The following is a 22,862-nucleotide window of genomic DNA, read 5'->3' on the forward strand; positions in this document are numbered from 1 at the left end:
TTTCTTTCAGTATAAATGCAGTACTTCCACAAGCAGTAGAGGGTAGTGGTATAAGAGTACTAACTCCTGAATCAGCTTGCCTGGGTTCATATTTTGGCTTACCATGTGACTTTGGGCAAGTTACTTTACTTCTCTGTATCTTAGAAATGTTTTCAAGATTAAGTGTGTTTGTATGCATAAAACATGTAGGATAGTGCCTAGCACATTGTAAATGCTTAACAAATATTATTTAGAAATAGCAATAATTAAGAGATAAAAGTATGACTTCCTCATTGTAGAGAACATTAAAAAAATGGGAAGATCCAAATAAATTTAAAAACACTTTGTCCTATTACCAAGAGAGGACCACCAGTTACACAGGCTTTTTTGTATTTTAAAAATACACTAGTTACACAGGCTTTTTGTATTTTAAAAATAAAGTTATATTAATTTTCACAGCCTGCTTTTTTATTCCCTTCACATGTTCTGAGCAGTTTCTCTTCATGTTAAATGTGATTTTTAAATGGCTAATACTCTGTTGTATGCTAGTATCATAATGAATTTGAATTTTTTTCCTGTTTTGATTATTTAGATTGCTTAGAAGCTTCAAATTTATAAATAAGACTGTAGTGAGCATCATTGAAAACAAATCTTGTTCAGGTTTCTGATTATTTCCCAGGGATAGATTCCTAGAAGAAGAATGACTGGGTCAAAGGGTGTGAATGTTATCACGAGTAGTAGCACTATGCATGAGCCTTCTTAACCAGAAACCTCTGAGTCATCTGATTGCCCCTCCAAGTCGTGTCTGGTGACCCTGTGACTTAACCCTAAGTATGTAGCATATCCACCTGCTTCTCTCATGCCCCATGGCCATCCTCTAGGCAGGGTTGCCCTGCTCTCTCTCACCAACATAGCTGTGGTAGTCTCATCCCTGGTCGCTCTGCCCCCCCTTCCGGCCCATTTTTTGTATTGAAACCAGAGACAGTTTTTTAAAAAAACAAGTCTCATCCTGTTTTTCTGCTTAAAACGCTTAGGTGGCTTAACCCTTACGCTAAAGGCCAAAATTTTTGTGTGGTGTAGAAGTCTCTCTTTGCTTCATCAGCTTAATCCCTCTCCCTGAACTCGGTCCAAACAAGCATTTTTTTTTCAGCTTTTGTATTTCCAGAAGTTTGCTTCTCCTTTGTTCAAGGCCTTTGCATATAGAGTCCAGCCATTCTTTTCTCCTTTCCCTTGTCCCCTTACTGCAGCTTTCCCTAGTTAACTCCTCTTCTTCCTTCAGATCTTAGCTCAAATGTCATTTCCTGGAAGTCTTTCCTGATCACACAGCACCTCTGCCTTCCAAATCAGGGGCAGCCACTCAGTTGTCTCCCAGCACCTTGTATCTCCCAGGAGCACTTCGCTTAGAATCACGTGGTTAGTCTGTAAGTAATTAACTCTTTCAGGTCTCTCCTCCCCCCAAGAAGGCCACCTTCGTGAGGGTCAAGGTCAGCCCTCACCATGGGCTGAGCACCAGATGAACACTCAGGTATTTGTGGAATAAAAGAATGAAAGGCCTTTGGTGCATATGGCAAAGTGCTTCGCAGAAATGTGGTTTACATGTACTCCCCTGTCAAAACATGTGAGGGTGCCTATTTTGCCACTCCTTTCCCCAAGCTGAGATCCATCCTTTGGGGAAAAAAAAAAGGACTGGTATTTATATATAGTCCATTCTCATTAACATTTTATTCTTATTTTGTTTACTTAGAAATTCTTTCTGTATCTTAAAAATAGGCAAATATTCTAATATTTTCTCCTAATAGCTTGATTTCCCCTTTACATTTACTCTTTATCCTTTCCATGTTTATTTTGTTGTATGGTATTCACTGACTTTTTTAGGTTAAGTTGGAAATAACAATACCTTTTATTTCAGTTCCATATACTGAATAATTCTTTTTTTTCCCCTACTGAGTTTGAAATTGTCTTTATTATATTACTGTATTCTTACGGATTCCAACATCTGTTTTTGGTTTATGTATTGAGCTATCAGTTTGGAAGCCAGTAAAACATTATTTAAATACTATTTTAGCAACTGATACGTATTTTAATATTTGAAAGAACAACTCATCCTCCCTAATTACCCTTCTTTCTCAGTATTTTCTTGAATGTTACTGAATTTTATTCCTCTAAATGAATTTTAGAGTTAAATAATGTACTCATATTAAACAAATCCTGTTGGGATCTTAAGTGAAAATTCAATAAGTGCTGTAAGTTAATTCAGAAATAATCTACCTTGTGATAATACTGTTATCTGCCTATGCTAGAACATGTCATTATCACCTAGAAAGTCCATTTCATCTCTCAATGAAAATATTTGGGGTTTTCATATTTTAAATTTCTTAAAATATTAATTATAAATATAAACTTTTTATAGCTGGTATAAAGGAAAATATGTCAGGTCTAGAGTTCAGAATGACGATTCTCAAGGTTCTAGCCGGGCTCGAAAAAGGCATGGAAGATATTAGAGAAACCGTCTCAGGAGATATAAAAGCCCTTTCTGGAGAAATAAAAGAACTAAAATCTAACCAAGTTGAAATCAAAAAAGCTATTAATGAGGTGCAATAAAAAATGGAGGCTCTCACTGCTAGGATAAATGAGGCAGAAGAAAGAATTAGCGATATAGAAGACCAAATGACAGAGAATAAAGAAGCTGAGCAAAAGAGGGACAAACAGGTACTGGACCACGAGGGGAGAATTCGAGAGATAAGTGACACCATAAGATGAAACAACATTAGAATAATTGGGATTCCAGAAGAAGAAGAAAGAGAGAGGGGAGCAGAAGGTATATTGGAGAGAATTATTGGAGAGAATTTCCCTAATATGGCAAAGGGAACAAACATCAAAATCCAGGAGGTGCAGAGAACCCCCCTCAAAATCAATAAGAATAGGTCCGCACCCCATCACCTAATAGTAAAAATATTTTTACCTATTATATTTTTCTAACTCGTTGTGATGACTAGATTTTTAAAAGCCATTTTTTGTATGTTTATTTTTTATCCCACTATTTATTAGTGTATGTAATTTTTTAGTTTATTCTTTTGGGTTTTCTAGGAAGACAGGCATCTGATCTTAACAATTAGTGATAACCTTGTTTCCTTCCTATTGAATGTATTTCTTATTTTTGTTTTGTATCTTGGCTTGAGTTTTTCTAGAATGCTTGAGATAATAGTATTAGTAATTATACTGTTTGAATTATATGTATCTCTTAGTTTATTTTTGGAAGCAGATAACAACATCTCACACCTCTTTGAGATGATTCTGGATCAAATTCATTTGGATCATATGGGCCCAGTGACATAGCAGTAATTTGGGAAAAATATCGGTAGACATAACCCAAAGCATTTGTAGATGGGGGTGCAGGGATTGTCAAAAGCACACCTGCCTTCCATGCAGTGTTTCTTGCTTGTAAAATGATGAAGTCTAGGGTTACCTGAGTGGCTCAGTTGATTTAGGGGCTGCCTATGGTTCAGGTCATGTTCCCCAGGTCCTGGGATAGAGTCCCACATCGGGCTCCCTGCTCAGCAGAGAGCCTGCTTCTCCCCCTGCCTGCTGCTCCCCCTGTTTGTGCTCTCTCTCTGTCAAATAAACAAAATCTTTAAAAAATTAAAATAAAATAAAATGATTAAGTCTAACAAAATGGAGAAATATTTGTTTCCCTACTCTGGAAAACCCACTTTAGGACTCCCTTTTTTGAGAGTTAGAAGCAAACTCAACTTATACACAACTTCCAAATCCTGAGCTCGGTTGAGCTTCTTCTTACCTAACACTTTGACAGTAAGTGGGATGAAAATTGTAGCTGCCTAGGCTACTTCAATGTTAAATGAAAGAACAATAATAATAAAGTTAGAAAGGAATAATTGTATTGCAAGAAATAAACTAAGAACAACTGTACTACCCAGAAAGAAATTGTCATGATAACAGAATGAAAACAGTACCTTTAGTGCTGCTACTTCCAGGAAGGAAAAATTCAAGATTATATTTGAAATCACTATGTAAATGTAAAGAAGTCTGTCATTTCCATTCATTGTAATTTTCTCCTGACAGTTAAAGTTCTCACATGTAATTTTTGCCCTTTTAGATTTTCATTTTTTAAAGTACAGAACTTGCTGTGACAGAATACAAAGTCTCCTGATAAGGCTGCAATGCAGACATGCCTGTGAAAACTGGCCTACTACTGTACCCCCCAGGGACAAATGTCTCAAGTAATGGCTTTAGTATTCAGTTTGATCAGTTGGATTGAATTTTATGAAGTGAAAACTCTTTAGACAGTGTAATGACTTCAGGCTTCCATTGGAGCTTACTGAAATGACTATAAAATGACTCCTGTTTCCCAGAACCATGCAGCTTTCTTGCCACATGGGTTTTTGTTTGTTAAAACAAAACAAAACAAAACAAAACTGTGTATTCCTATATTGTTGGGGTAAATTTTTTTTTTCCCTAAGATTTTATTTATTTGAGAGAGGGTCCAAGTGGAGGGGAGAGGCAAAGGCAGAGGGAGAAGCAGGCTGCTCGCTGAGCAGGGAGCCCAACGCAGGGCTCAATCCTAGGGTCCCAGGATCATGACCTGAGCCGAAGGCAGACATTGAATGAACTGAACCACCCAGGCGCCCCTGTTAGTGGGGTAAATTCTTAACGATGATCTTGATAATATATAAATATATATATTCTTAATATTATCAATATCAATATATATATATATAGAGAGAGAGAGAGAGAGATGGGTTACTGAGTGGTAGGCACTGTTCTGAGTGCTTCTCAAAAATTGTCAAATTTAAATAGTTTTTAAATATTATAGATTTTTATCTTTTAGATAAAAGTACTCCTGTAAAATCTTCCTGCTTCTCAAAGTCAGATGACAAGTTGATGAAGTAGATGAGTTAAGATGACTCTCTGACATACACCCTCCCCTCTGTTACTTCTCTGCCATTCTGAGTTACAGGAAAAAGAGAGGAGGGGGGGAAAGATGGTCAAGATAATCCTAGGCAGTTCAGGCAGAAATGGAGGGAAAAGATAAAAGCTGTTGAAAGATGAGTTTGAATACCTTTCTCCTCTTACTACTAACTCAACTAACTTTTAAAGTTAATGTAAGGATTAGAATTAGTGCCTAATTGTTATTGAGCATCTGCTGTGTATCAGGTATTGTGCTAACTGATTTACATGCAGAACATCTATATTTCCTAAAAGGATTTCATGCTGATCATAATCAGATTTCTTGAATATTAACCTCCCAGTGAGTGTGCATTGAAAATATTCTGCTTTTTACCAAAAAAATTTCATTTTATCACTATTTGGAAGAATAATTCTTATATAAATGAGTCATATCCATAGTAACGAACCATTCTGGATAGATAGTAATCTTCTCTCTAAGCTTTCCTGATCAATCCTCTTCTCTGGGTCTTTGCCTTTCCTATGTGTCTGTGGCACAAAATTTTGCATTTAACTAAGTAATGTCTCAAATTTCCTATTATTCTAGCTAAAGCTTTATCTTTGTCTAAATATATTCTCGACCCAAGATTCTTACATCTTTCTTTTATGTTCCTACAAGCCTGAGCACAGTGCTAGTTATCAGTTAAGTACTTTATAAACAATTCTGAAATAAATGAGTTAATGAATAAATGAACAGACTTTAGGGGCGCCTGGGTGGCTCAGTCATTATGTGTCTGCCTTCGGCTCAGGTCGTGGTCCCTGGACCCTGGGATTGAGCCCTGCATCGTGGTCCTTGCTTAGCAGGAAGCATGCTTCTCCCTCTCCCACTCCCCTTGCTTGTGTTCCCTCTCTCGCTGTCTCTCTCTCTCTGTCAAATAAATAAGTAAGTAAAATCTTTAAAAAAAATGAACAGACTTTAAGTTGCCATTGGACACTTAATGATTCTGAGGAGCTTTTATGGTATGTGTGCAATATAAAGTCAGAAAATTTTCAGAAGAAGTCTTTGCTTTTTTTCCTTCTTAATCTGAAGAAGTAGCTCTCAAAATTTTGGTCTCAGGATCCTTTTGCACTTAAAAATTATTGAGTTCCCAGTACAGAGAAGACTAGCATGGCCCCTGCACAGGGATGACATACAACTTCATGCAGCATTCCATATTTTCTGTAGTATTTGTAAACGCAATAAATGCTATACCTTTAAAAAAAATTACTGAGTTTCCCAATGAGCTTTTGTCAGTGTGGAGTCTATCTAGCGATGCTTACCATATTGTAAATTAAAACTGAGACATCATTCAAATACAAGTACATAAATACGTATTCTACTAGTAGTCACAGCAGTGACATCAACTAATGTCATGTAGCTTCTGGTAAACTCCACTGTACACTCATAAGAGAATGAGAATGAAAAACATGGGAGTATGATTGTGAAAACAGTTTAGATCTCACAGACCTCTGAAAATGTCTTGGAATATTAATAATCTAAAGTATGCCACTGGGGTACCTGGGTCACTCAAACAATTAAGCATCTGCCTTCAGCTCAGGTCATGATCTCAAGGTCCTGGGATGGAGTCCCATGTCTTGCTCTGTTCAGCGGAGAGTCTGCTTCCCCCTCTCCCTCTGTCCCTCTCCATACTTGTTCTCTCTGTCTCTCTCTGTCAAATGAATCAATAAAATCTTTTAAAAAAGTTAAATATACTGCTGGATTACTGAATCAGGCTATACTAAGGGTACTGTTTAATTGTCAAGTTAAAACCTTGTTTTTTACCTTTATGTTAAATCATTTTGTATTGTGGGTGTTGTAGATGGTTCTAATTATATAGCAAGCACAAAATTAATTTTTAATTTATGTTAAATGATAGTGAACATCTTTTTGGTTGAAATTATCTTCATTTAAAAAAAACAATAGTATTTGGAAATTGTGTTCAGTGTACATTTAAAATTGGGTTCTTCTCCATTGCAGTTCCGCAGTTTGAAACGACATGTAATTATGTGGAAGCTACACTTGAAGAGTTCCTGACCTGGAACTGTGGCCAGCCTACTATGTCTGGACCATTTAGAGATTATGATCATTCCAAATTCTGGGCTTATGCCGACTATAAATATTTTGTCAGCCTATTTGATGACAAGGCAGATATTTTCCAGGTAAGTCAATGCATTCCTTTTAATCATGGTAATAATTTATTCTTGAGAAAAGATCACAAATTAGAACTTCTCTGGTACCTTATTCTTTCACTGTCGTCTTCTCTCAAAAGTAATCACTGTGAGTCTTAAGTATTTTATCCATTCAAGCTAAAAGATTTGCCCAGGTGAAGTGTAATGTTTGGCTCACATGGATGAGCAGCTTTGTCATCTGTTTTCCTACTCACCAAACTTCCTACACACTCCCTCGTTCACCTTTAAACAGTGCCCAGCTTGGAGTATATGAATATGGAAGCGTAGATTGTGTATAGAACTTTATTTCCTCCTGACCTACATATATGTTTTTATTCTGTTAGTGAGGCAGATGGAAGTACAGCACTGATTATTACTTGAAGAAGCATTGGTGAAATCCTGGAAGCATTCCAGGCTGCTGCTGCCATCCCTTCCTGCTCTGAGGGGTTAGTACAGGTTAATGGCCCGAGGCAGAGAGTGCTGAGCTCCTGGTGTTTGATTGCGGAAGTCCTGCAGAAGTATGGGAGTGCTTGCAGAAGTAGGAATGTGGAAACTCTTTGCCATGTGTTGACACAACTGACAGCAGAGTTTGCACACCACCATATCCTCTTTTAAATGTTTTCTACCCCAAACTGCCAGCTTATTTTGTGGGATGATTTCGCAAACTCCCTGTTCTGGTTTCTGTGTGTGTCTTAGGCATGAGGCAGGAATGGGAGTAGTTCCAGGAAGCTGTTTGGATGACTCTGCCTTACCCACAATCAGGTTAGGGCTCCAGAGACCTTTATCCTGCCCCTGATCCTTTCTCCAGAGAAGTATTCCGCCATCACTGCAGGCTGTTGTGCTGCCAGAACCGAGCCCCCTGGACTGCTCTGCTCCTGCTTGTCACCATCACCCCCTCGCTGGACTTCCCTCTCACATAGACTGCCAGTCCAAAAAAATTGTTTTTAAGTTTTTATTTAAATTCCAGTTTGTTAACATGCATTGTAATGTTACAGGTGTACAACATAGTGATTCAGCATCTCATAGATCGCCCACTGCCCAGCACTCCTTAATCCACATCACCCATTTCCTTTTCCATTCAGCCTGTGTTTTTCTGTTTTCACAGAAAAAGTCAAGGTGTAGATGCTGAGGTTTACGTAGTTATTATAATACAATGATCAATAATTTGTAGCTTTAAAATTTTTTTAAATGCTTAAATTTTGCTTTTTATTAAAAAAAAAGGAAAAATGTATCACTTGTCTCAGAATTGTTAGTTGAATATATATTCTTCTTGTAACTATGAAAGAATGCATCAGTTTTGAAAACATTCTGTAGATGCTTTCTGAATCCAAAGTCTATACCAAACCTATTTACTCATTTTTAAATGATACTTTTGAGATAATTTTTTTCTTATAACATTATCTGTGACCACTTTATGAGTCCTTAACTCTGGAACTTGTAGATATCATAGTTAACTTTTAGAGTCTTTTATTATATTTCTTGTACTCTCACCTATCCTGTAGATTAGACTAGTACTTTTGTATTCCATGTTTCAGGTAAAACATTGTGTAATAGTCATATTTATTAAGTACTTCTTATCCTTGGTATTTTTCTAAGTGCTTTACATTTATAATCATCAAGTAACCATATGATATAATAATTATCCCTGTTGTAAGAGAAAAGAGGCACAAAGAAGTAAACCTTTTCTGAAATTCTGCAGCTAAGAAAAGAGTGACCCAAGCAGTCTGTCCTCTGAGCTTTAACTGCCTCACTGTATGCATACACAGGGTCTGAAGACATCCAGTTCTTTAGGGACCCCGCAGCTGGGGGTAAGGACTTCCATGTCAGCTGAGTCTGGGCTCGCTCTGCCTTGGTTGAATCTCCCATCTGACTCCCTGACTCTGAGTCACTTCATCTCAGCCTAGGCATGACAGCATGGGGCAGGTATGTGTCCTGTCCAGTAAGTGCCTTTTGGTAGTGTGCCGGAATTCTAATTGAGCCCTTATACAACCTGGTGTTTTCATTTGAATGAGTTTTCTGTCAGCTCACATTATGGTGATTAATCCACTGGATTAGAACAGGGAAATCTTCTATGAATAACAAAATTTATTACGATTATATCATTTTTTATCTCAGAGATTTCTGAGCACCAAGTCTTACATCACAGGTACCTAAGACGTTTTCCTTTCACCACCATAATTCATTCATTCACCTAGTCTTATTACTTTCCTGTTTTAAGCTTTCTTCCATCTGGTATAAAATGGTGGGTAGTTAAACATTAAAACAGATGAATTTTTATTAATTCATTTATTTTTGTTTTGTTCTGTTTTGTTTTTGTTTCTCATTTCATTTTGTTTTATTTCTTTCCAGTGTTCCAAAATTCACTATTTATACACCACACCCAGTGCTCCATACAATACGTGCCCTCCACAATACCCACCACCAGGCTCAATAAAATCATTATATGTGAACATAACATTTTTATGAAAATAACTATATTCAAATTTTTTAAAAATTTGTTTTGAGAGGACTGGCATTGTTTTTACATTTTTGCAAGACTTGTTAATGTCTGGCTTCATAGAAGACAGCTATATTCTATCTGCTTCCTTGTATAGTCTGTTAAAATTTGTTGGTTTGTTTGAAGTATATGAGGAATATGTTGCCTCATACACATATGCAGCTGAAAAAAATAGGACTATTTTAGAAACTTTTTAAGATAATTGTGAATTTTTTTTAATACTCCACCAAACTTGGGATGCCTAAGTGGCTTAGTTGGTTAAGCAACTGCCTTTGGCTCAAGTCATGATCTTGGAGTCCAGTGATCAAGTCCTGCATTAGGGAGTCTGCTTCTCCCTCTGCCCCTCCCCCGCTCATGTTCTTGCTCTCTCATTCTCTCTCTTTCAAATAAATAAAATCTTTTAAAAAGAAATACTCCACCAAACTTGACAAGAGGTAGTTTCTTAAAGGTTTATTTGTTGCAATACAGAATCTGAATGCATAATCAATGAACTCTTTGTACTTTTACAATAAAATCCATTGGTCCATCTTGCATAGAATGGCTCTTTTGTAATGCCTCTCATTGGCTATTTGGAAAATACTGGTTTGCTGAGTTATATAGATCTTCCAAATGTTGACACATTTCCATATACTTCACTTAAAAAAAAGTGACATTTGTTAATGTCACCATTCTCATTAGGGAAGCATTTTAAGTATTAAGAAGCTTTCAAGCTCTTGTGTTTCTTGATACCAATATCCAAAATCATGTTCATTCTGTTCAAATATTTTCTAATTTCCCTTGTGATGTGTTGTTTGACTTATGGATTATTTAGAAGTATAATGTTTAGTTTCCAAATATTTGGGGATTTTCCAGCTATCTTCTGTTGTTGGTTTCTGTTAAATTAAATCCACTGTGGTCAAAGAACATATTTTATATGATTCCAGTCCTTTGAAATTTATTGTTTACTGTACAGAATATAGTCATTCTTGATGAATGTTCCAGGTGTACTTGAAAGTAATACATATGCTGCTGTTGTTGTGTTTTATAAATGTCACTAAAGTCAATGGTTTAAGTCTCTTGCATTCCTACTAATTTTCTGTATGCTTGTTCTGCCCATCGTATAGAGAAAGGTATGAAAATTTCCCAATTATAATTGTATATATGTTTCTTTTTCAGCTTAGGTTGGTCAGTTTTTGTATCATGTATTTTGAAAGTGTTATTAGGTTCATATACATTTAGGATTATTATGTCCTCTTAATCATCAATCTTATATCATGATGAAATGATCCTCTTTCTCCTGGGTTTTTCCTTGTTCTGAAGTCTACTTTGTTTAGGTTGCCTTTGGTTAGTGTTAGCATGAAAAAAGAATACTTACTATATGATTCCATTTATATAAAATTGTAGACTTGCAAATAAATGTATAGTGACCAAAAGATATCAAGGGGAGAGGGGTTACTAAGGATCACAGGGAAACTTGGACATGATCAAAATGTTGCAATCTTGATTATAGTGATAGTTTCTCCCATGTCCATATATGTAAAAAATTCACCAAAATTGTACACTTTAAATATATGCTGTTTATTATATATCAGTTATACCTCAATAAAGCTGTTTTAAAAACAAAAGAATACAGTGCTGCCTGGTACATTTTGGTTCCAGCATCTTGACACCAGCGGTTTCATTCACCATTGTTTTTTGTGCCATCAATGCAAATGTCAACACAGTGAAATAGGCAAATATCATCTTAATAGTATTATGAACATAATTTCAACCTCGAAGATCCTTTGAAAGGGTCTCATTGACTCCCAGGGGGGTCCACGGACCACCTTGAGAACTTCTGGTTTACAACATCACTTCTGATATTACTGTCTATTTCTCCAGTTCTGACTCCTCCTTCAATCAATTCTAAAACAGTTTCTCATGAAGATACATGCTAAGTCGTGCTACAAATTAAATTTTGAAATATATTAATCATGTTCACTAAAATTTCATGACTTAAAATTGTGTAAGAATAGCATTTAAAACTCTCCCCAATATGACTGATGTGACCTGTCCCCTAGGTGTATGTCCCTGTTGTCTCCTTACTGAGGGCTGGACCACTTTGTCCTGTCTCATCTTCTGACCTTTGCTCATGCTCTTCTCAACGTCTGTCTCTTAAAATTCTGCTTCTTAGGGTCTGGCTCAGATTCAGTCTTGGCTATGAAGCCTTCTCAACCACCGTACCCATGGCTATCCATCCCTTGCCTTCATGCCTGTATGTTTTATTTGAATTGTTATTTAAATGATGCATGGCATAGAATGTATGTGTCTTGTTTCTCTAACAATATTAGCTCCTTGGAAACAGGGACTATGTTTTATAACTTTTTATTCCCCTAAACTGCTAACATGGTGCTGAATACATAATAGGTACTTGAATGGTTACAGAAGAGAATTTTTGTCCTCTCTTACCATTTCTTGTTTTGATAGTTCTTTGGTTCTTAGCATCTTTCAAGGAATGCTTTAATTTATACCCCTAGTTTCACCTTTGTCAAATTTTCTGTGGCTTTTACTTAATCATAGCATTTGTCAATCTTGATAAGAATTTCTTAGCTCTCTTCAGGTTTCTACTAGTTTTATAAGTTTTTTACTTATAAACTCTAAAATTTCCATCTATTAACCCTTTTCTTCCACAAATTAAAATTATCTACTAATAAATATATAAGATTTATATATACTGGTAAATACACTGGTAAATATACTGATATGATTGAAAAATATCCTATAGCCTTAGAGGGGGCCAACAATTGTGATTTTGACAGTTAACTGGCTTTCATGTTTGGCAAATGAAATTAGTCCCATTATTTTTTAGTTGTCTATCACATCATTGACAAATGTAAATAAAACTTAATTTGGAACATTTTGTTCTCTACTTCCCAAGAAAGGTAGGGTATTTTTGACAATACCACATAAAATTTCTTTCACTCATTAGATAAGAATAATAGGTCTTACCTTTTGTAATTAGCAATAGGAATTATCATAATTGAAGCTATTAGAATCAACCTATATCAAAAAGGATTTTGCCCTGAGAATGTTTCCCAGATAGGTTCCATTTAGTGTTGTGATTCAGATTGGCTTCTGTGAGTCAGGAGCCATGTTAAGTCACCAGGACACAGAATTGTGCAAAATGCAATACTTGGAAGATTAGTTCTGACCTGTCTTGGACTTTATAACATAGTTATGAGAGTATCTTGAAATTGAGCCAGGTGGTTTAGTAGTGATTAAAAGGGTTTGATGGTCAGTGATGCTTTCTGATGAGGCAAATTGGAGTATAAGAATTTGGGTGTTTATCCAAGCCTATCTGTGTGTAGAAAGCTAACTACCTCTTTTCTGTTTATGTTACCTAAGGTTGTTTCCTAAGGAAGAAAGAGCCTAAGTACTTGGTAATTTATAATGTACATTTAAGGGTCTGTTTAAAACTTAAACTGAAGTATTTATCCTTTAAAAGTTTTATTGTAATTATAATTAATTATACTGTTTTAAAGTTTCATTTTTGTTGTTTTAACCAATATCGTGCCTTTTTTTTTTATCGTGCCTTTTTAAAGGCAAAAAGACTCATTATGGAATTGTGTATAATCAGTTTTTCTGTATTTTTTGATCTAGGCATGGAGAATTAATAGAATGAGACAACTTTTTATGTGACAAATAGAATCAAATTAACCATGACTATGAATCACCCAAACAGCATTTATAGGTAAAAGAAAAAATAGTTTTGAGTTGGAGTGTTCTCAGAGCCTAGAGCTTGCACTAACTAGCTCATACCGAATCTGGGCTCTGAGAGTACCCTAACTCAAAACATACCTTCTTGTAGAATGAAACGGTTTAAGAATAGATTATTTTTTGGCAGTGTTTACATGGTAAGCTAAAAAAAAAAAAAAAAAAAAAAAAGCCGCTATTCCATGTTATAAGCATTTACTAGTTTTCTTCAGTTCTTTGATTAAAGCTAAAATTATGGCAGACTTGGTTACTTGTACAACATTTTCAAGATGGTGTTTGATCCTGGAATAATTATTTAACTTGTTAATTGAAACGGATTTAGGAGTTACTCAAGTTCAGCATAAAAATAGATCTAGTTACCTAGATCAGTAACTCAGCAAATTTTTTTTAACAAAGACTTTATTTATTTGACAGAGTGGGACCCAGCGAGAGAGGGAACACAAGCTAGGGGAGTGGGAGAGGGAGAAGCAGGCTTCCTACTGAGCAGGGAGCAGGGTGCAGAGCTCAGTGTGGGGCTCCATGTGGGGCTCCATGTGGGACTCGATCCCAGGACCCTGGGATCATGACCTGAGCTGAAGGCAGATGCTTAACGACTGAGCTACCCAGGCACCCCAGTAACTCAGCAATTTTTGAGCATTTGTTGTACTCATTGTGTGAGGCCCTGGAGACACTAACCTAAATAAAATAAGACTGGCCTCCCATGGGACTTTGAAATAGAATGCAGAAATCAAACCTTAGGATAGAACGGTATAAAATGTGCTATTAGAATTCAGTATTGTGGGGCACCTGGGTGGCTCAGTGGTTAAAGCCTCTGCCTTCAGCTCAGGTCATGATCTCAGGGTCCTGGGATCGAGCCCCACATCGGGCTCTCTGCTCACAGCAGGGAGCCTGCCTCCTCCTCCTCTCTCTCTCTGCCTGCCTCTCTGCCTACTCATGATCTGTCTGTCAAATAAATAAAAAATAAATAAATAAAAAATAAAAAAATCTTAAAAAAAAAAAGAATTCAGTATTGTTCCTAACATTATTTTATCACTTAAACATATTAATAGTTTTAGAATATTATGCATCATCTAGAATATTGAAGTGTATACATTTTGAATTTTTTTAAAAATTCAACCAGAGCTTTAAAGCCTCCTATTTAAAGTGTTGGGGACATTTTTAATTAAACAATTTTCAAAACTGATCCCCATCGCTGTTATATTTACATCACAAGGCAGGGCCACCTGAAGGAAAGAGGAGAATAAAATACCTGCCCTACTTTTGTGTTATAAACAAAGTTCATTTTTGTCGGTCAGCCAGTTTTCAACTATGAGTGAATGATAAATTTTGCTTATAATGCTCATTCTCTACAGAAGCTGTGCTACATTTATTCTTATCCTGAAACACTATAATGTGTTATTTCCACCTGTTTCTCTTAAGGCATCTTTTAACTGCCAATAACTTCCTAGATAGATTCTGAGAAGCAGCTGGGAATCAGGGCTGATTACCTGGGGTTGGAGAAGGATAAAAAAGCAAGACTGGATTCCTGGTTAACTTCTTTAAGTGCCGGGGTAAAATGTGATATGATTTTCTTCTAGAACTGACCCTCCCCACTAGAGTATCTAACAAACTACCAAATTATAACAGGCCTATATTAGCAATTCTGTAGTAAATCTAATCTTCCTCTTTAATTAAAGAGTTGATGATCTAGACCTTTTGACTCTTTGTTTTATTGTCTTTTGTCATTTTCATTGCTTATGATCTATGCATTTTACTTGTATATCAATTATTTGGACTGAGAACATTTTTTTTTCTCTTTTTCCCTGGAGAAATGATGCTAATCTCGGCGGTTAGCTCTCTAGGCCAGCCTGGGGAAGCCTACTAAATTTATAATCTACTCAAAGCAGTTCATAGAACTCTCCCTACTCCCACCCCAAAATGTCTTTAAGAGTATGTCTTCAGTGATGCATTTCTGTGATACGGGGTTTAGGACTAGCCAACTACAAACCTGGGAAAAAGTCTCTTACAGAATGGGATTATTGGGGAAAGACAGGTTTCATTAAAATTTATTTTTATTTATTTATTTGGTTTCTCCTCCTCACCTCCAAAGCCATATGCCATCCTTTTGAATGGATACCATATTCCATTTACTCCAGAAACCAGGGCCAACGCTGACACACACTGGTCTGCGATGCTCCTTTTCTGATATTGCAGACTGTGAAGGAGCTTGCTAAGTTCTAGGTGAGGCTGCCCCAAAGGACTTTTGTCATTTGCTTTGTGTTAGAATTGTTTAGACTTGTTGCACTGGCCTGGAATGTTGAAGGAATCCCAGGACCATACCTACCAGATTTATATTCACCCAAGGGGGAAAAAAAAATCCAGAGCAAAACAGAGTAATAAGTGTGCCAGCCAGTAAAAAACATTAAACTACCAAAGGTAAGGATAGATAAATGCAGAAACTAGATTTAAGCTCTGCTATGTTGGACTCTGCCAGTTGCTGAAACTAGTGAGGTATGTTAAGTGATGAAAAGACAGAAAAAGACTGTAAAATATGAGTGGTTATTCATTCTACAAATGCCTGTTTTTCAGGTACTGTGCTAGGCTAGATAGTCGCAGAGAGCCCTGGTCCCGTTTCCTCAGGGAGCTAGTTTTCTAGTGGAGAAGACAGACCAGTGACTCTAACCAGTAATGGCCAATTGTCCTAAGTGTTACGAAGTAAACAAAAATGGGCCCAAATTAAGAACAACAGGAGAGGGACTTCCTTTACATAGGGTATATTGGGACGCTTTCTCCAAGGAGATGATAAATTTAAGCTGATTCCTAAAAAATGAGAAGCTAGCCTGTGAAGGGAGGGTCAGGAGCTTTCTAAGCAGAGTGAATAGCATATGCAAAGCCCTTGAAGAAGGGAAAATTTACCCTTTTGGGGGCAAAAAAAAAAAAAAGGCCATTGTGACTGAAGCCTGGCCAATGAGATATGCAGAGGGTTAGAAGGCATCAGAAAGGTAAGAGGGGCCTCGTCATACAGGCCCATGACTGAGGGCATTTGGACCTAATTCTAAATGTAAAGCAAGGGAGTGACAGGTCTTAACATTTTTAAAATATTGCTCTTGCTGTAGTGAGGAGACTGGGTCAGAGGCAAAAAGAGTCAAAGTTCTTTGGAAGGAAGAGACCAAGAGAGAATGATGTGGTTGCATGAGGGGGAGTGGAAGCATTTAAAGAAGTGGCATTTACATTGGGTCTTCAAAGAGAAATGTGAACTGGGGTGTGGGAGAGCTGCTGGCAGAGGGAACAGCAGAAGCAAAGGCAGGGAGGTGTGTGGTCTATACCAGGAGAGCCGTAGAGATGGTGGGGCAGGGGTCTCCTACCAGAGCCTGCATCCCCTTCACTGTTCCGGAATGTCATTTGCAACTTTTCACACTTACCTTCATACATAATTTTTTAAAACAATTGTAATGCCCCTGCTATAAAATACAGGAGAATTTAAGCAGAAATATATGATTTAATGTGTATTTATTCAAGCCTAACTATACTAGGAGTCATAATGAACTAATCAGATGCTTGTACCTACTTGTGACCTACAAGGAAAGGTTCAATTTTGAAGAATTAAGATGAAGTCCCACAGAATATTTCCAAAATTGTATACTTAACATTTTTAAATGAGGCTAAATAAGTATATTTGTATCTATACTTGTAAAGTCACTACTATGAGACAATATAGGCGCAGATTGATCTCAGTGGATATATTGCTGGCCCAAAAGCTATGCGTTGCAGTGCTGTTGGTGGTCTGGTTTTCAAAATGGTGAGCAACTCCCAGTAAAGCTGCACAGAACACAAAGCATAGTCCTTTCTTGACTTACTGAGTATTTTTGTGTCAGGAAAACTCAGTATATATGAAAACCATGCCAAAGATCTTTTGATGATATGTGAAGTGGAGTTGGAGTCCTACTTTCAGGGAATTAAAATCAAATTTTTCAGCAGTATGAAAATTGTGCAAGATACAGAACCCTTCTTTGTTGTGTTGAGCTGCCTCCTTGACCTCTGTCCACTGAATACCAGTAGCACCCTCCTCCCACTTGTTATGACAGACAAGAATGTATGCATGGTTTGTTTGTTGTTTTGTTTTTTTTTTAACAGTACTGTCAAAAGGACAATTACATCCCTTGGGTTCCACGTAGAAAAATGAGTTAAATGGGTGTATCGACCTTCAATCTCATAAGGATTAAAAGAGATAATACACATGAAATGTTAGTACTGAGGTCTGGCCTGCTATAAAAATTCAGTAACCAGGTGGTGATAACCTGTTAGCAATTGAAATGGTGGGTCTGGTCTTAAATAGGAGAGAAGTTAGGACTTGGGATAAGGCCTCGGAGTCTTGTAGACAAGTTGATTTAAACATTGTAAAATGCCAGGCAGAAATGAAATAAGATTTAGTTTAAGAGGGATAAATGTAGAATCCCATGGCTTTTTCCTACAATCTGTTAGTAAGTCAAGGCTGAAGAGATATGGCTAGTATAGCTAGGCCACCGTTCATAAGAAAAAGGCAGGCAAGCCAAGATGAGCTATGGCATAATTCCGTTGCTGAAACTGTCTGACAGTACATGAATGGTATAATGTCCAGGTCATGCAGTGCTGCCCATAGACAGGGTTTCATGTAGGCTGTGTCTGGGGTTGGGGAGTCAGGCTTAAGAGTGCTGTTGACAAAGGTAGTTGAGAAGATAACAACTGGAGGGGAAAGTTAATGCTACTGAGTTTAGGTATTAAAAAAAAAGAAGAGGCATGACAGTTTTTCAGATAATTTAAAGACAGCAATTTTTGGCAGAAGAGAAAATAAACTTGTCTGTAGAAAGCAAATCTACAACCTTCTGTGAGTTACATGAAAGCAGATATTTTATAGTGAGCAGTTGTTTAAAAAATTCAACCAAGTAGATTCGAAGAGCCCATTGGCTTTGCTTTTTCTTTTTATTTGACAGAGAGAGAGATCACAAGTAGGCAGAGAGGCAGGCAGAGAGAGAGAGGGAGAAGCAGGCCCCCCGCTGAGCAGAGAGCCCGATGTGGGGCTCGATCCCAGGACCCTGAGATCATGACCTGAGCTGAAGGCAGAGGCTTAACCCACTGAGCCACCCAGGCGCCACCCCTCCCCCCCCCCCGCATTGGCTTTGTTGAAGAAATCAAGACAGCATCCCATCTAGCAAGTAGGGGAGAGCTACAAGATGGAAGGTTTTTATAGAAAGAAGGGTGGGACAAGAAGTTATTAGCAAAGGTTAAAAAAGGGTTGATTCAGGTAAGAACACCTTCCCTTAGTAGGAAGGGCGCATGGAGTTTTATCAAGCAGATTACCTCAGCTTCCTGTGGGGGTGGGGGTGGAGATGGCCCATGTGATGGATTACCTCATTGGTGCTGACCAGAAAATTCCTGACTTACTATTTAAGACCCCATTTCTGGGAGAGGTTCAACTACAGTTAAATATTAAGCCCTGGTTTGGTGACTTGGCCTATCACTTATGCAAGTAACTCCATCCTTAGTCTGCAGTTTTCTTTTTAACACAGTCAACCAGACACTTGATTATTCTTTTCAGTGATGGTGTCAAATAGAATTTTATGGATATAGATGATTTCTAGACTTTTCCAACTGTTGAGGTGGATGTGGGAATAGACTCCAGGGTAAATCACCCCACCAATCACCTTTATTCATTTCACTGTTTCCAGCAAGACTCAAGGTAGATTCCTTCTGTGCCCACTTTGATTTCAGACATTTGACTCTATAAGTAGCTGAACACAATTGGCAGAAAAGCCTCAGCTCTTAAAGAGTCTGGGAGTGGGGGCACAAAATAGGTACACTAAATGCTATTTTCTGTCAAATTTCCTTTTTTTTCAGCCTTTGGTTTTCCCGACCAATCTGCAGCTGAATTTTAGGTAGTTTAGGTCACCCTGATCTAATCATTCCCAAATAATTTTTCCTTTTTTGTCATTGCTGTCAGTCAAAGCCTCTTGCCAATTTCTCGTATATCCCCTATCCCCCAATAGGTAAATCTTCTTCTGTGATTCTTTCTAAAGCAGTGCTCTAGAGCAGAGTTTCTCACAGAGGGTCTTCCAAGTGACTCCCTCAGTATATGTGAATTGTGTATATGTGTGCATTTCTCTGAGGAGAGGCGTGTTACCACTCATTAGTTTCCTAAAGGAGTTTATCTCTAAGATTAAGAATCACTTCCACAAGGCTCTTCTTAGGTAAGGCAAATATCTGTTTTTTTTTTTGGTTTCTACATTGCAAGTCTTTCTGCTACCTTTAGTTAAATTCCAAACTGAGGCGCTGTGGATTGTTCAGCAAGGGCCAGAATTAATTGGAAGCCTCTTCTAAATTCCCTGCTTGGACCAAGAGCCTTTCATTAGTGACTGTAGAGCACCTTCTGCTCACTTCTGTCAGAGCACTTGCCACATTATGTGAGTTGATTTATGGGACTGTCTTCTATTACTAGATTTGAAAGATAGCCCTGTGTTGTGTTAGTTTATGTATTCTGAACACTGAACATCATACCAAGACCAGAACCATTTACCCATAATAAGCCAACAGATTCTTCTTTCTGTGCCAAGGAACAAATGTTTTAAGCACTTACTCTGAGACAGGTATTATGTTAGGCATGGGGAATACAGAGGTGGGCTCCCTGCACGGAGCTTATGGGCTCTATCAAGAGGGCCAGGATCTTTGCCACTCCTTGGAGCAGCTGTGTGGGAGTCATATGTGAATGCATTTACAACAGCACTGACCTTGTAAGAACTCCCCCTCTGTAACAGACATTAGTAATATGCCCGTCATCCACTACTTTCATTACTCAAAACAAAAATGAAAATGCTTTTTCTTGTCTTCCTCAAAACCACCCATTAAATGTCCCTCTAAAATCCTCTTTCTCTTTGACTAGGGCTGTTAATGGTTTGTCTCTAAAAATAGAAGAGGTAGATGGAAGATACTGATAAAACAAGTGTCAGCATTTAGGCCCAGGTTCTGCACTGGAAGTGTTTTTTGTTTTGTTTTATTTTTTAAAACTCAATAGGAAAAATTCACAATTTAAAAAAACAAATAGGGGCGCCTTGGTGGCTCAGGTCATGATCTCAGGGTCCTGGGATCAAGCCCTGCATCACATCAGGCTCCTTGCTCAGCACGGAGTCTGCTTCTCGCTCTTCCCCTCCCCTCTGCTCATGATCTCTCTCTGTCTCTCTTTCTCTCAAATGAATAAGTAAAATCTTAACAACAACAACAACAACCACAAACGACCAGGTAGCGCCTTATTCCAACCTAAAGAAGAACAGAGCAGTTTGTTGAAAGCAAGAAGCTTTGCTGCTACCTCTTGGCCCCTAAGGGGATGCCAAGGATCCAGGTTTGAGAACTGTTGGACTAGATGGTATTTATAGGTCAGTAGTTGACTAGGGCATGATTTGTCCACAGAACCAGGCATAAGGAGAGCCAAGTTGGGAGCACTGTGCTGTCTATTTTAAAGTTCATTTCACTTAAGGAGTTCATGATTTTGGGGAGCATAGCAAAAGTCATCTATGGATATTTATTTCATTTTATTTTTTTTTAATTTTTTATTTTTTCAGCATAACAGTATTCATTATTTTTGCACCACACCCAGTGCTCCATGCAATCCGTGCCCTCTACAATACCCACCACCTGGTGCCCACAACCTCCCACCCCCCACCCCTTCAAAATTCTCAGATCGTTTTTCAGAGTCCATAGTCTCTCATGGTTCACCTCCCCTTCCAATTTCCCTCAACTCCCTTCTCTCCATCTCCCCTTGTCCTCCATGCTATTTGTTATGCTCCACAAATAAGTGAAACCATATGATAATTGACTCTCTCTGCTTGACTTATTTCACTCAGCATAATCTCTTCCAGTCCCATCCATGTTGCTACAAAACTTGGGTATTCATCCTTTCTTTTTTCTTTCTTTCTTTCTTTTTTTTTTTTTTTTACAGCTTTATAAACATATATTTTTATCCCCAGGGGTACAGGTCTGCGAATCTCCAGGTTTACACACTTCACAGCACTCACCATAGTACATACCCTCCCCAATATCCATAACCCCACCCCCCTCTCCCAACCCCCTCCCCCCATCAACCCTCAGTTTGTTTTGAGAGATTAAGAGTCACTTATGGTTTGTCTCCCTCCCAATCCCATCTTGTTTCATTTACTCTTCTCCTACCCCCTCAACCCCCCATGTTGCATCTCCTCTCCCTCATATCAGGGAGATCATATGATAGTTGTCTTTCTCCGATTGACTTATTTCGCTAAGCATGATACCCTCTAGTTCCATCCACGTCGTCGCAAATGGCAAGATTTCATTTCTTTTGATGGCTGCATAGTATTCCATTGTGTATATATACCACATCTTCTTTATCCATTCGTCTGTAGATGGACATCTAGGTTCTTTCCATAGTTTGGCTATTGTAGACATTGCTGCTATAAACATTCGGGTGCACGTGCCCCTTCGGATCACTACGTTTGTATCTTTAGGGTAAATACCCAGCAGTGCAATTGCTGGGTCATAGGGTAGTTCTATTTTCAACATTTTGAGGAACCTCCATGCTGTTTTCCAGAGTGGTTGCACCAGCTTGCATTCCCACCAACAGTGTAGGAGGGTTCCCCTTTCTCCGCATCCTCGCCAGCATCTGTCATTTCCTGACTTGTTAATTTTAGCCATTCTGACTGGTGTGAGGTGATATCTCATGGTGGTTTTGATTTGTATTTCCTTGATGCCGAGTGATATGGAGCACTTTTTCATGTGTCTGTTGGCCATCTGGATGTCTTCTTTGCAGAAATGTCTGTTCATGTCCTCTGCCCATTTCTTGATTGGATTATTTGTTCTTTGGGTGTTGAGTTTGCTAAGTTCTTTATAGATTTTGGACACTAGCCCTTTATCTGATATGTCATTTGCAAATATCTTCTCCCATTCTGTCAGTTGTCTTTTGGTTTTGTTAACTGTTTCCTTTGCTGTGCAAAAGCTTTTGATCTTGATAAAATCCCAATAGTTCATTTTTGCCCTTGCTTCCCTTGCCTTTGGTGATGTTCCTAGGAAGATGTTGCTGCGGCTGAGGTCGAAGAGGTTGCTGCCTGTGTTCTCCTCGAGGATTTTGATGGATTCCTTTCTCACATAAAGATCCTTCATCCATTTTGAGTCTATTTTCGTGTGTGGTGTAAGGAAATGATCCAGTTTCATTTTTCTGCATGTGGCTGTCCAATTTTCCCAACACCATTTATTGAAGAGGCTGTCTTTTTTCCATTGGACATTCTTTCCTGCTTTGTCGAAGATGAGTTGACCATAGAGTTGAGGGTCCATTTCTGGGCTCTCTATTCTGTTCCATTGATCTATGTGTCTGTTTTTGTGCCAGTACCATGCTGTCTTGATGATGACAGCTTTGTAATAGAGCTTGAAGTCCGGAATTGTGATACCACCAACTTTGGCTTTCTTTTTCAATATTCCTTTGGCTATTCAAGGTCTTTTCTGGTTCCATATAAATTTTAGGATTATTTGTTCCATTTCTTTGAAAAAAATGGATGGTACTTTGATAGGAATT

At 37.9% G+C, this 22,862-nt stretch overlaps 1 protein-coding gene and 1 pseudogene across 1 annotated transcript in view; both read left to right on the forward strand.

Moving 5' to 3' along the window:
* HSPBAP1 (HSPB1 associated protein 1) overlaps positions 1–22,862 on the forward strand; it is a 65,193-nt gene that overhangs the window by 17,630 nt on the left and 24,701 nt on the right. The window contains exon 3 of the mRNA XM_047735280.1: positions 6,899–7,080. Coding sequence (XP_047591236.1) covers positions 6,899–7,080 — 182 coding nt within the window. The remainder of the gene's footprint in view (positions 1–6,898; positions 7,081–22,862) is intronic.
* On the forward strand, positions 6,004–6,101 carry LOC125089914 (uncharacterized; annotated as a pseudogene).

The sequence above is a fragment of the Lutra lutra genome, chromosome 1 (genome assembly GCF_902655055.1).
Source record: "Lutra lutra chromosome 1, mLutLut1.2, whole genome shotgun sequence".
NCBI lineage: Eukaryota > Metazoa > Chordata > Mammalia > Carnivora > Mustelidae > Lutra > Lutra lutra.